Source organism: Protopterus annectens, chromosome 4.part0 (genome assembly GCF_019279795.1).
Source record: "Protopterus annectens isolate FY-2018-M chromosome 4.part0, PAN1.0, whole genome shotgun sequence".
Lineage (NCBI taxonomy): Eukaryota > Metazoa > Chordata > Ceratodontiformes > Protopteridae > Protopterus > Protopterus annectens.
In genome coordinates, this window is record NC_056733.1 from 294,346,423 (window position 1) to 294,359,490 (window position 13,068).

The 13,068-nt window shown below is 44.6% G+C and overlaps 1 protein-coding gene across 1 annotated transcript in view; it reads right to left on the reverse strand.

The window, feature by feature from the left end:
• Nucleotides 1-3,007: 3,007 nt before the first annotated feature.
• TFIP11 (tuftelin interacting protein 11) overlaps nt 3,008-13,068 on the reverse strand; it is a 725,612-nt gene continuing 715,551 nt past the window's right edge. Inside the window, exon 13 of the mRNA XM_044068282.1 lies at nt 3,008-3,579. Coding sequence (XP_043924217.1) covers nt 3,224-3,579 — 356 coding nt within the window. The 3' untranslated portion in view covers nt 3,008-3,223. The remainder of the gene's footprint in view (nt 3,580-13,068) is intronic.

A 13,068-nucleotide genomic window follows, 5' to 3' on the forward strand; every position in this document is an offset into this window, starting at 1 on the left:
ATCAGGCAAGTTGCTTCAGTATTAGCACAGGGGTTTGTATGCTTATTTTTGTGGCAATCAGGAATACTAGATGTATGACCACTGAAATACCCTCCAACCCTAGGGCAACAAATTTCTTTGCGACTGCTGCCACTGGCAGTGGAATTTCACACCGAGGACTGTATGTGCTACAGTTAGCTGTATTTAGCAGTCAATGCAAGTGAGTCTAGCGTGATCTGTAAATTTTCATCGATGGGAAAGCAATTGACTGTGTTGTGACCACTGCACTGAAATGGTCCACTATAATGATAAATGTGCAATCTGGCATACAACACCATAAGAACAGATGCTGTCACATGGACTAAGGTTTTGAGACAGCTCTCTCATGACACAGACCACGATGGAATGATTTACTGAAAACAATGCCTTAGAGTGTCAATATTCTGTCTTGTGAAGAAAGGCTCAGAGAGATGTAGCCAAGGTAAAAAAGAGATTAATAGAAAGGTTACAGACTGGTTTTTGCCAAGTTCACCAAGATCTCCAAGGGGCTAAACAGTCTAAGCACAGACTGCCCATTTTATTTTCAATTCCTGTATAGTAGGAGCAGCTAGAAGCCAGTTGCTCATATCCTGGAAAAAGTTCACATCCTACAGCTTCTGCTCATCTACCAACAATGCCATGCATTTGGGGACTACACTGAGGGCTGATGTGATACCAAATGGGAGGCTCAGTAATTGGTACTAGGCTGGCTCCTACCTGAAAGCATGAATACCTCCTGGACTCCATAGAAATAGTCGTGTGAGTAGACACATTCTTGTGGTCCACGAAGCACATCCACTTTCTTCATGATAACAAGGCATTGTATACGCTGCACAATGACGGTGCTAAAAGGTTTCTTCAAAGACATGTAGGTTTAACCCACTGGGATACAGAATGTGTGTGTGGTTCTTTTGTAACAAGCTGAAAGTGGAATAATATAATTTCTCTTCCTCCAGTGCGGCCTCCTGGATGGCTCTAATTTCCATGACTGTTATCACCTCTTTCCTTGCTGCTTAGGTTTGACTGGGTGAGATGTCTGGTAAGGTCAGCAAAGGCAAAAATATGGGTCCGTCAACAGAATTGTGTAGACTCTGGAAATCTTTCTCTTGCTAGCCTGTCTTTAATGAATTTTATCCACTGTAACAGTTGGAAGGTCAGGTGATCAAACAGTGACCCCAGAGGACAGGAAATGAAGAAAGCTTCAAGCATGCTACTACTGTTCACCTTGGGGTTGACCATGGCCTCCTGGATAACATTAGTTATCTTCCCTATCTTGGTACTGAGGAATCATTTGTGACCTCTAACAGCATTCTTCTGCTGAACCACAAGGTATTGACTCCTCTGTATTCTAGATAAACACTGCAGAAGATGACATTTTATTCCATTCAGGTGTTAGGGCTCTACCCTGCTCTTCCATGTTCTTAAGAAACGTTTTCTATTTCATCCCTGAAAGGGAAGTGAGACAGTAAGTAGGAAATCGAAGGTCTCCTTGGTATCGTCCTCAAAATCTGCCAACAAAAAACAGGCCTTTCAGCATAAGGCTATACTAAACCCAGCAGCTTTAGCCAACTTTCAGCTGCACCGAACTGCAAATTATGAAAATCATAAGGCCTGAACCTTAAGTTTGCATTTTACAGGTCCACTGTTCTGGATTCACTACAAGGGAGAGGAACAGAAGGGCTCTGTGGGGTAGAAATCTTTCATAAGGCTGCGACAGAAACATTAAGGTCTAATTTGGGAATCTACACTCAGACTGTTTCAGCCTTTGAGGGCAAGAATATACTACCTATCGTCAACAGCAATGGGGTTACTCTGTCAAGGTTGTCACCCTCAACACTGGTTGCAGCCTTTAAAATACTGACCACAGAAATGAACCACCAAGATCAATTGCTGTATGGATACGTAATCCCTCTGCAACTCCTTCTGTGATGGGCTCTGTATGCCATCTACCTTTCTCTTGCATTATGTGAAAGTACTTTCTGAACCTAGGATCCCTAGTTGTGATATTGGAGTAAAACTGTATCTGATTCCTCATTAAGATCAATAGTTAGTAAATCATGGGGAAATGGTGTGTCTAGTTTTAAAAGTGCTTTCCTGGGCCTTTCTGGTCATGGTTCTTAGAGAATGAGAAGACTCTCTTGAAGATGGTTGTCTTTTTTGTGCTACAAGCTGCAGAACAATTGGAGGGGGAAAAGCTGGTCAGCTGTTGGTATTTGGTTGCTAGTCTAAAGACCTTGCAGTAAAGTACATAGTCCCTGCTAGTACTGACACCAAAAGAGCCTACTTCCTTGGATATTTTGCAACTTATCCCATCGCAATCTTCTAGTGCAGTGGTCAAAATCTGCACACACTGAGCAATGTGTGGTCTGCATTTTATCAAGACAAATTGCACAGTGTGCACTGGTTGGTGAGACTGTCCTACCACCAACACATTTTCTAAACAAAGGCTTTGATGTCACTGCCAGATAGGACTTGCATGCCTAGATAATACTAGAGATAACAGCAATAAAAACAAACAGACAACTACATTGATGCAATCACAACAAAGAACAATGAGTCATTCACACACCAGTTCTGAATATGAAAGAAGATCCACCCACCACAGGAAAAGAATTTGCAAACGCAGGTAGGCTTGGTCTGTTTTGCAGTTGAGTGTTAGCAAAACAATAAACAGGAAAATGAGGAAGAGGGGGTGCATGATGGGAAGTGGCTGCGTGTTAGGCTGGGATCATTTTACTGGCTAAACAGTCAAAGCATGTGGCACACAGGTCTACAGTTATCGAACACGGACATCTTCTTACCAGAGCTCAACATACCTTTCCTTGCTCCATCTGCTTTACACACTAGATAATTCAAACTCCACTGCTGCATAATGCATCCTGGGAAAATGAAACCACTGTATTACCATTTATAAAAGTGCCTCATCTAAAATGTACTCAGCAACAAAGTACTGCCTTAGAATATTTATGTTAAATAACTCAGGAAGAAGTTTTACTTATAAAGAAAGATATTTACTGATTCAAGATAAAAAGATACAGCTATATAGCTCTTCTGACTGCGAGTAAAGCATCTCTTTAAAAATGAAATGCTTTCTGTACAGTTTTTTTTTTTTCAAATAAAAATCTAATTCAGATTTATTTAATCATTTTACAGAAAAACACAGCACTGGTACAATTACACAACATATACAATATAAACAGCACCATTATTTTGCCATATCAATTAAACTCTGGAGGGAGGTTGGCACCCATGTTTTTTCTCCCTGAACAAACACAACTCCTCTATCTATATAAATAACAATGCGTCCAAATGTATATAGCTGTTTTCCTTCATGCCGTTTGCCCATAAGAGGCATGAATACAATATTGTGCTCTTCTGCTTTTGTTTGGATTAAATCTTTGAAGTTCATGGGTACAGAGACAGAAGATACTCCAATTCCACGTTGAGCTACACTCTCCGCTTCCCTGCGCTCTTGCATTGCCTCATACTGGAAGTCCTTCCGCCTTTCAGTATGTGTGAGGTACGCAATGTTTTCACGTGCACCAGGTTGTGCATATGCACCTAATATGGAAAACATAAAATCATCAATAATCTTGTTTCTGCAAGTACGGAAAATTATCAATAATATTGTTTCTGCAAGTCTACTCATCTATAACATGTTATTTTTCTTAGATAATTGACTCCATGAGCAGTCAGAGTAATCCAGATGGACTTTTTCTGTCACAGCCCAGGGCATTACGTAGTTATTAGCATCAAGTGCATCGAGTGCCAGCACACAAGAGAATAGTTAACACTGTTATACATACAGTCGTCTAACTTGTCATGAACTTGTACGCATCTGTGATGAATTACAGTGCACTCACCTGCTGCAAGTATAACTGGCATCCTAATCCCAATTAGCAGACTACATAATGCATACAAAATTTTGTAAATCGATATGTTTTTCCAGTTATAGTTATATTACTGTTTAACAATTATCTTTCTCAGTCATTTGAGTTTCAGGCTTTTTGCATTATTTTATGACTTGATCTATCTCTGTTCTGGATTCTGAGGCAAAGTCACAGTAAGGTTATACTTATTAGAGTACACGTCTGGCACCCACGTTACACTTGTGACTCCTATTCCATAACCCTTCTAAACAACCTTACTACTATCATACAAGCACTCCTGTTGGTTTTTACCTAATTCTCAACTTCCATTTAATAATCTAGCACCATTCCCAACTATATTTCTCCCTCCCATACTACTGTGCTTTAATATACATTCATAGTCACACCCCTCCCTAACAGTACCCATCTATTCTACATTGTATCTTCTAAATTTCCGAAATAAACCCTCACTTCTTCCTATTTTACATACATTCTCAAACGCTAGCCTTTTAAACCTCCCTATTCCTTAAACTCCAGAAAGGATACTAGGACAGCCTAACACTCTTCCTTCATAGAAAATGCTTCTTTCCTACCCACCCACTGTCAGCTTTCAGACTCTTCTTCTTCTTCTTTCGGCTAGGGGTCGCCACAGCTGATCACCTGTCCGCTCATGATTGGCAGTGGAGTTTTAGTGTCAAGTTGCCAGCCCGGCGTCCAACCTTCCACAGAAGGCACACACACGCGCACTCACACCTAGGGCCAATTTAGAGTGTCCAATCCACCTGCAGCATGTCTTTGGGATGTGGGAGGAAACCGGAGCACCCGGAGGAAACCCACGTGGCAACAGGGAGGACATGCAGAATCCACACAGAAGGCACCCCAGCCGAGGATCGAACCGGAGAACCTCTTGCTGTGAGGTGACAATGCTAACAACTGCACCACCGTGGCCACCCTATCAGCTTTCAGACTATCACCACTAAATATTCTTGTACCCCACAACTTCTTTTTCCCTCTTGATCCCTACTTCCCCACTTCCTGCCAACTATAACATGTACATGCCTTTACTTAATCATACTGCTACTCAATTTATCCTCTATTCTTCTGCTGCTACTGGGCCACTGTTCATCCTACTATGACTATATAATAACTGTTAACATATCTCCCACTCTGTGCCAACCACCAAGTCATACTTTCTCCATGCATCACAAGATTTACTCCAAATTTAGACTGATTAACTCCATTTCAACTCCAACCAAAAAAAAAAATTAGGTGGAAAAATACTCTCCAAAAAAGAAGTATCAATAATTCCCCAATATACTAAAATCCTTCTAGAAGGAGACATTCACTGTAATCCTGGCCCCACCTATCACAATGAACATAAAGACTATTCTCTTCCACACACTGCTCTAACCCTACAACGGTCAACCCCCAACTTCAGTAATCTAACTTTTGCTGCCATAAATGTTAGAACCACAGAAATAAAATTGCTGAACTACATGCCTGGATTACTCAACATTTCATTTATTTTATTTTACATCTGGTTACCAGGAAAGTCTGACAGGACATATGTCCTTTTTCAACGGAGGCCCTGGAACAAAACTCCACATGTAACAAACAGTAATACAATATAACATTTAAACAATGATATAATCATACTGATTACGTATTGATTGTATAATAATCAATTTCACAATATAACATGTAAACTATAAGAGAGGAATTAGATGACTTAGTCACAGCTTCTAGTTTGATGAGTTAGCAATCAGGTAGACATATGTTAATTAAGAGAAGTGGTTATCATGTAAAGATAAAATTTTGACACACTTTACATGCATACGACCATTTACACAATTAATATTAAGGTCAATGTTTGTAATCTAAGTTAACGCAACCAATTTAGTGTTAGTAAGAGTACAGGAGGTAATTAAAATCTTCAAAGAGAGAAGGTTTAGTCAGGTGTAGAGCAAGGGCACAGCCACTTGTTGTGTGAGTGAGTTTTTAGCATTTTTTTTTTAAATGAGACAGGGCTGAGATAGATGAAATTTCATATGGTAGTGAATTCCAGACTTTGCCTGTGAAGTTAGAGAAAAGGGATTCTCCAGCAAAGTTTTTGGCTGTATTGTTAGTGGAGCATAAAGTTCTGGTACTAGAGTGTGGCAGCAGTATATTTTGTAAAGCAGGCGTTTTCTTGCCTTGACAGAATATCTTGTGGGCCATGGTTAGCTGATTATAGAGCAGAGGTTGAGGGAGTTCCAGCCAATTAACCTTTTTAAGTGCAATACAGAGGTGAGATATTGATAAGGAATTGGCGGTGTATCTGGTGATTTTATTTAACAGGTTTCAAATTTTAGTAGTTCAGATTTTCTTAGGTTTGAGAGTATGGGGGATGCATACAACAGAACAGACATCAAATGAGATTGGGTAACTTTTAGTTATGTACTTACCATAACTTTAGATGTTTGGGATCCATCTCGCCTACATTCAGTACTGATGGGCTCGGAGCCGATCCCTCGGCTCAGACTCGGCACGCTATGCTATAGAGCAAAGCCTCTTATTGGCTGAGCTATTTCTTATCCCAGGATGCACCACCACTAATCCCCCAGATCTTGTTTGTCCGCATTCATGCACACATACACAACTTGTTTATATAACATTGCCAGATGTTTCAAGATGAAACAACAGGATTCGGACCTTCTGATATCCTCTGATCTCCAAGGAAGGGGGAAGGAGGGTGGGTTATTAGAATGTAGAGATGGATCCCAAACATCTAAAGTTATGGTAAGTACATAACTAAAATATGTTATGTGATCCTATCTTACATTCAGTACTGATGGGACAGCCCTAGCACCTAAATCCTGGGTGGCTCACTGGAAAACACTCCTGAGCACTGTGGAACCAAATGAAGCTCGTCCTCTAGATGCCACATCCAATTTGTAGTGAGAAATGAAAGTGTGCGGGGAGGACCACGAGTCGCAGCACAAATGTCACTAATGGCAAGCTTAGAATGGAATGCTATTGAAGTAGCCATAGCTCTTGTAGAATGAGCTTTGACAGAGGTCGAATCTCTTTATTAGAAGAGGAATAAGCTTGAGTAATACAGTCCCTGATCCATTTGGCAATAGTGACCTTTGTGACGGCTTTGCCCAATTTATTATCCAAAAAGGATACAAACAATTGATCTGTTTTCCTTGTTTGTTTGGTCCTATCTAAATAAAAACGCAATTGCCTGTGGACATCTAATGTGTGGAATATGTATTCCGCTTTGTTTGAATACTTCGGAAAGAAGACTGGAAGTTCTAATGACTGTTGTAGGCAAAAACTGGAACAAACCTTAGGGACAAAGGATGGATTTGGCCTGAGAGATACTCTATCTTTGTGAAAAACCAAATACGGAGGTTTTACAGACAAAGCTTGAAGGTCTGAAACGCTTCTAGCAGAAGTAATCGCCACCAGAAAGGCAGTTTTCCACGATAGAAATTTTAAATCACGTTGCTGCCGGTTCGAAGGGGGAGGAAGTTAAGGCACGTAACACCACATCGAGATCCCATGGAGGAGCAGGATGAGAAATCGGAGGTCGTAAAAGTGCAGCACCTTTCAAGAGGGTCTTACACAATCTGTTGGTCATTAAAGGTGGGTTTATAGATTCGTGAAAATTGGAAATAGCTGCCAATTGAACCTTGATGGTAGAGACTGAAGAGCCTGGATTGAAAAGGGAAGTTAGAAATTTCAGTACTTCTGATACGGGAATAGTGATGGGATCCAGACCCCGGAGTTGAGCCCAAATAGCAAATCTCTTCCATTTGCTAGAATACAATTTCTTCGTAGCAGACTTGTGGGCCAAGGATAAAATGTGTACAACTTCCGGATCTAAGGTATGATTCCTGACTATAGTCGGAAGAGGAGGAGCCAAGCCGTCAATTTTAAGGTGTGTAGGGACTGGTGGAGTAGTCTCGACTGATGAACCAATAGGTCTGGGATCTGATCCAGGAACCATGGACCTTCCAGTGCATATTTCCGAAGATAGGGGAACCATACCTGACGAGGCCAGTAAGGAGCAACTAAGATCATTTTGCTCCCCAAGTGAGACGCCTTTTGGATCACTCTGGGAAGGAGATGAACTGGGGGAAAAGCATATAGCAAGCCGGTGGGTCACGGATGGGCTAGTGCGTCCATAGGGCTCTCCCCCAGAGCTGGGGTGAGGGAGAAGAACTTTTTGCAATTCGCATTCAGCGGAGTTGCGAAGAGGTCGCAACAAGGAATTCCCCATTTGCTGAAAATCTGATTTGCAACCATAATGTACAGAGACCACTCGTGTGGAGAGAGGATAGTTCTGCTCAGTCTGTCGGCTATCACATTGGACTTGCCCGGGATATGAGTCGCCACTAGAAAATGTTTGGTCGACACTGCCCATTCCCAAACTCTCATGGCCTCTCTGCAAAGGGGGTAGGATCTGGTCCCTCCCTGCTTGTTCAGGTACCAGACAACTGACATGTTGTCGGAGTGAACGGCAATTACGCCCTGAGGGAGGTAATCGTGAAGGGCTTGTAGGGACAGAAGCACCGCCCTCATTTCTAAGATGTTGATATGAAGTAAGGTCTCTTCCGAATGCCATTTGCCTTGGACTGACCTGCCCAGGGAATGCCCCCCCCACCCCATCTGGGAGGCGTCCGTAGTCAAAGTGGCCACAGGAGGAGGTGGAACAAAGGGTCGTCCCTGATCCAGATTGGAGGGCACCAGCCACCAGCGAAGGTCCTGTTTGCAGGTTTCCGTGATCCAAATGAGGTGACTGAGAGGGAGACCTTGAAAGGACCACTGAGTTGAAAGAAGCCACTGGAGAATTCTCATGTGCAACCTTGCTAGGGGAACTAGAAGAACCATGGCGGACATAGAACCCAATAGCTGCAGGACCATTCTGGCTGGGGCTTTGGATCTGGGAAGTAAGGCTCGAACTTGAGCCTGTATGGTTTGTATCCTTTCTGTAGGTAGATAGACCCGCATTCGGTTTGAGTCTATCTCTACTCCGATGAATCTTATGCATTGAGATGGCAGCAACACAGACTTTGGCCAATTGAAGGTGATTCCAAGGGAAGTACCCAGTGATATCGTGGCTTGTAGGCTCCGCAATAGTAGATGCTTGGAGGTGGCAGTTAGGAGCCAGTCGTCTAGATACGGAAACACCTGGAATCCTAGACTTCTCAGGTGAGCAGTCACACTGCCAAACATTTGGTGAACACCCTGGGGGCTGTGGTGAGACCAAAGGGCAGCGCTGAACTGAAAATGACTGTCTCCTAGGCTGAAGCGCAGATGTCTCCTGGACGCTTGATGTACCATGATATGGTAATAAGCGTCCTTGAGATCTATGGAGCACATCCAAACACCTTTCTCCAGCAGTGGGAGAATGGATTGTAGGGTGACCATTCGAACTTGGACTTTTGACTGAACGGTTTAGAATGCTGAGATCCAAAATGGGCCTCAAGTCCCCGGTCTTTTGGCACTAAAAAGAATCTTGAGTAAGTCCCTAATCCGATCTGGTCTGGGGACCAGTTGGATGACTCCTTTGCAGCAGCTTTGAAACTTCTGAGGCTGCAATTTGACTGGGTGGCGGGTCCGGGATTTTTGGACTGAGGTGGGAGAGAGAATGGGATGGCGTAACCTCCGGCGATAAGAAGCACCCATCGGTCCTGAGTGATACCTTCCCAGGCTTTTAGGTGCCTCGAAAAACCCCGACTGGCTCGAGCTGCACAGTCGGGCAATCCCTCAGGGACTGTGAAAGGCTGAAGAGCCACGAAAGGACTCGCGGTCTCCAGTGTTGCGGGCCTCTGCCGCCTCTGGGACGGCGTCTTCCAGAAGAATTTCCCTCCTGCCTCTAGAAGGGGATCCCTACTGAGGGGTAAGACTTCTGAGATCTACGGAACCACATTTTCCCTCCTCTTTAGCCTTGGGGTAAGGCCGAAAGGGAGTGGAAAATCATGCCTACGGCAGTCAAAGTCTTACCTTCTTGCTGCAGCGGGTCAATGTGTCCTTTACCTTGGGTCCAAACAAAGAGGACCCATCAAAGGCCGGCAAAGGAAGACTTAAAGGCCTCCAGAAATGACACAGGCAGAGCCAGGCTTGCCTCGAGAGCAATGCCTGTACCCGGGCCCTCGCCTTCGGGCTGCATAAGAAATGAGCCTCATGGATGATTTTGATATGGACGACAGCGTAGCCAGCTGAGAGCCAACCATCTGGGCCAGCTGCTCAGGCAGGTTACCCAAGAGGGTATCTGAAAGTTCCTTAATCAGATCCCTCTGAAATCTGGTTAGATAGTTCAGGGACCTTAAAGTAAAGGCCGCTGAACTTAGGGTGCGCTTACCATACCGATCCATGCTCCTAGACTCCTTATTAGGAGGATGGACGGACGTCGAAGCCTCTGCTACATCTTGCTGGGTAGCAGATGCCACCACCAAGGCATCTACAGCCACACCTTTCGTCAAAAACTCCTTTTCTGGGGGTGCTGACAGGAATTTATTTGGACAAGCAGGCACCGGTTCCACAAAGTCTGGGTGTTCCCACGCCCTTCGACAGATTAAATCTAGGAGCTCGTCGAAGGGCGGAGACACCCAGGAGGCAGAGGGCTGAGCCCCGAAGGCCTTAAGGAACACCGACTCATCAGCAGAAAGGGGTTTGGATTGCCAGCCGCCTCGTTGTTTAAGGGCTTCCAGGATGTCTGCAAAGGAGACATCATATGAGGATGACTTAGGGGACCCCTCTGCATCATCAAGATCAGTGTCTGATGTGAGAGACTCATCGGGGGAGTCAACGTGCTTCCTCTTGCACGATCTTTTCCTGGGGGGTTCCTCCGAAGAAGCTTCAGAGGGACCTCCAGGAGGGGGGGAACCCCCAGTGGGGGTAACCTCAGGCCCCGGGGCTCTGCTGTCTAAGGACAGGGGGACTGCCAAAGACCCAGTCTCCATATGCAGGGAAGGTGCTGGGGAGACCGTGGAGGTAGCCAAAGAAGATTTGGCTAACGCACTCCTCATGGCCCTGAAGGCGGGGCCACCAGAATCCTGGGAAGGTCCCACCTCCATGGCCACAACGGTAGATGGTACCCCTGCAGCCGACGCACTGAGAGGAAGGCTTGGGACCGAAAACATCAGTCCCGAAGCATCCCCCCCGGGGCCGACAGAGGAAGTCTGCGTACCGAACTCCGACTCGAGAGCCGGGGTTGGAGTAAGGGTCGGGCCCGACCCAAAAACCTCCAAAGGCTCCACCAGCACCGGCTCCAACGGTTCCGAGGCTGTTGGAGGAGGAACCATAACAACAGGGTGGACCATCGGCTCCGAGGCCGAATGGGCCGGAGCCGAAACTAATTTTTGAAACACCGGAGACTGGAAAAGTCTTAGGAGCACCCTGTCGATGTCCGAATCAGACATCTTGGAGGATCTAGATGACACCGATCGGGTCCGAACTGACTTCTCCATTGGCTCCATAGGACTAGGGGACCGGCTCCGAATGGATTCGACTACTATTGGTTCCGAGGGAGACCTCAAAACAATTTCCCTCGGTGCCGATGAGTACTTCGGCGCCGAAGGGGATGAGTCTGAGCCGGCAACCCTCATCGGCTCCAAAATCAGTGGAGCCGATGAAGGTGACCCGCCTCTCGATGCCCCAGTCCTCGGCTCCGAAACCAGAGGGGTCGAGACTGGAGGCATCAAGGCAGACCGTTCCACCCTCGGCTCCGAAGTCCGTGGAGCCGATGGAGAAGCCTGCCTAGGTTTTTTGGCAGTCGGTTCCGACAGACTGGTCGGAGCCGATGCTTTATTCTTCTTGGTAGGAGAGGAAGAGGAAGATAAGGCCTCCTCGAAGGAGGGTTTAATCAGCCCTTTTAATATTAATTTATTCTTCCTCTCTTGGAGGACTCTAGAAGAAAAGGCGTGACACACGCTACAGGACTCCTGTAGGTGCTTGGCCTAAACAATATACGCACGAGGAGTGGTCAGTTATCAACATTTTGTAACCACACCTCGCGCGCTTTTTAAACCCAGAGAGTCTATGTTCCTTAGACATGCTGACTAACAGGTCACTAAAAAAACAAGTTAAAGTAGCTGTTTAGTGAAGGATTTTACCACAAGGAAAACTGAAAACCATTTTTTTTTTTTTTTACACAAGACAATACACAATGTCAGAACAAAACACAATATCAGGACAAAAATCACTGAAACGGAGGGTCAAGACCCTCTAACTTAAGCAGGTACTTGACCTCCTGAAAAAATAAAAGATGCTAGATAAGAATAGGGGAAGGCCCCTCTAACTTAAACGGGAAACCTTCCCTTAACCCAAAACACAATTTTTCTCAACAAAAGTTATCAAAAACCACTCGTACAACAACAATAGCTGTTAAAACAGCTTTTGGGGTAAAAAATAGCAAAATTCCTGACAGGAAACTTTGAAGAAAACAGTACTTAGCTCAGCCAAGTTTGAGACCACATCCTAGCTTGTAAGCGGCAAACGAGATCTGGGGGATTAGTGGTGGTGCATCCTGGGATAAGAAATAGCTCAGCCAATAAGAGGCTTCGCTCTATAGCATAGCGTGCCAAGTCGGAGCCGAGGGATCAGCTCCGAGCCCATCAGTACTGAATGTAGGCGAGATAGGATCACATAACATCTGTAGCTTTAGTAACACTTGTGAAGTAGTGTTTGTTCTTATATAGTGTTCCAAGTTTTTTTATGTACTTTTTTATTGTTTGTGGACATCAAATCTCATGTTGCAGTCAATTTCTACTCCTAACAGCTTGGTGTGAAGAGAAGGGGGAAATGCTTGTATTATCTAATGAAATAATGTTAAATGAGTTTGTGGACATGCGAGTTAGAATATCATGTTTTTTTTTTTTTTTTGGGGGGGGGGTCAGACTTAATTGGGAGTTTGTTAGCCAAGTCACTACTGCTAGGAAGGATTGTTGAGTTAGTTTTTGAAGCTCCTCAATAGTAGTAGCAACACATATGACTGTTGAGGCATCTGAAAACTGAAAAAATTATGCTTGCGGGGTTGAAGTGTGTAGATTATTAGTGAATACTGAGAGAGTGCATAAGATTGAGCCTTGTGAAACACCTAATGTAACAGGCAGAAGGGGTGATAATGTTTGCTGCCAATGTACAGCTTGCTGCCGACCAGTTAGGTAGTCCTGGAACCAGGCAAGGGTGG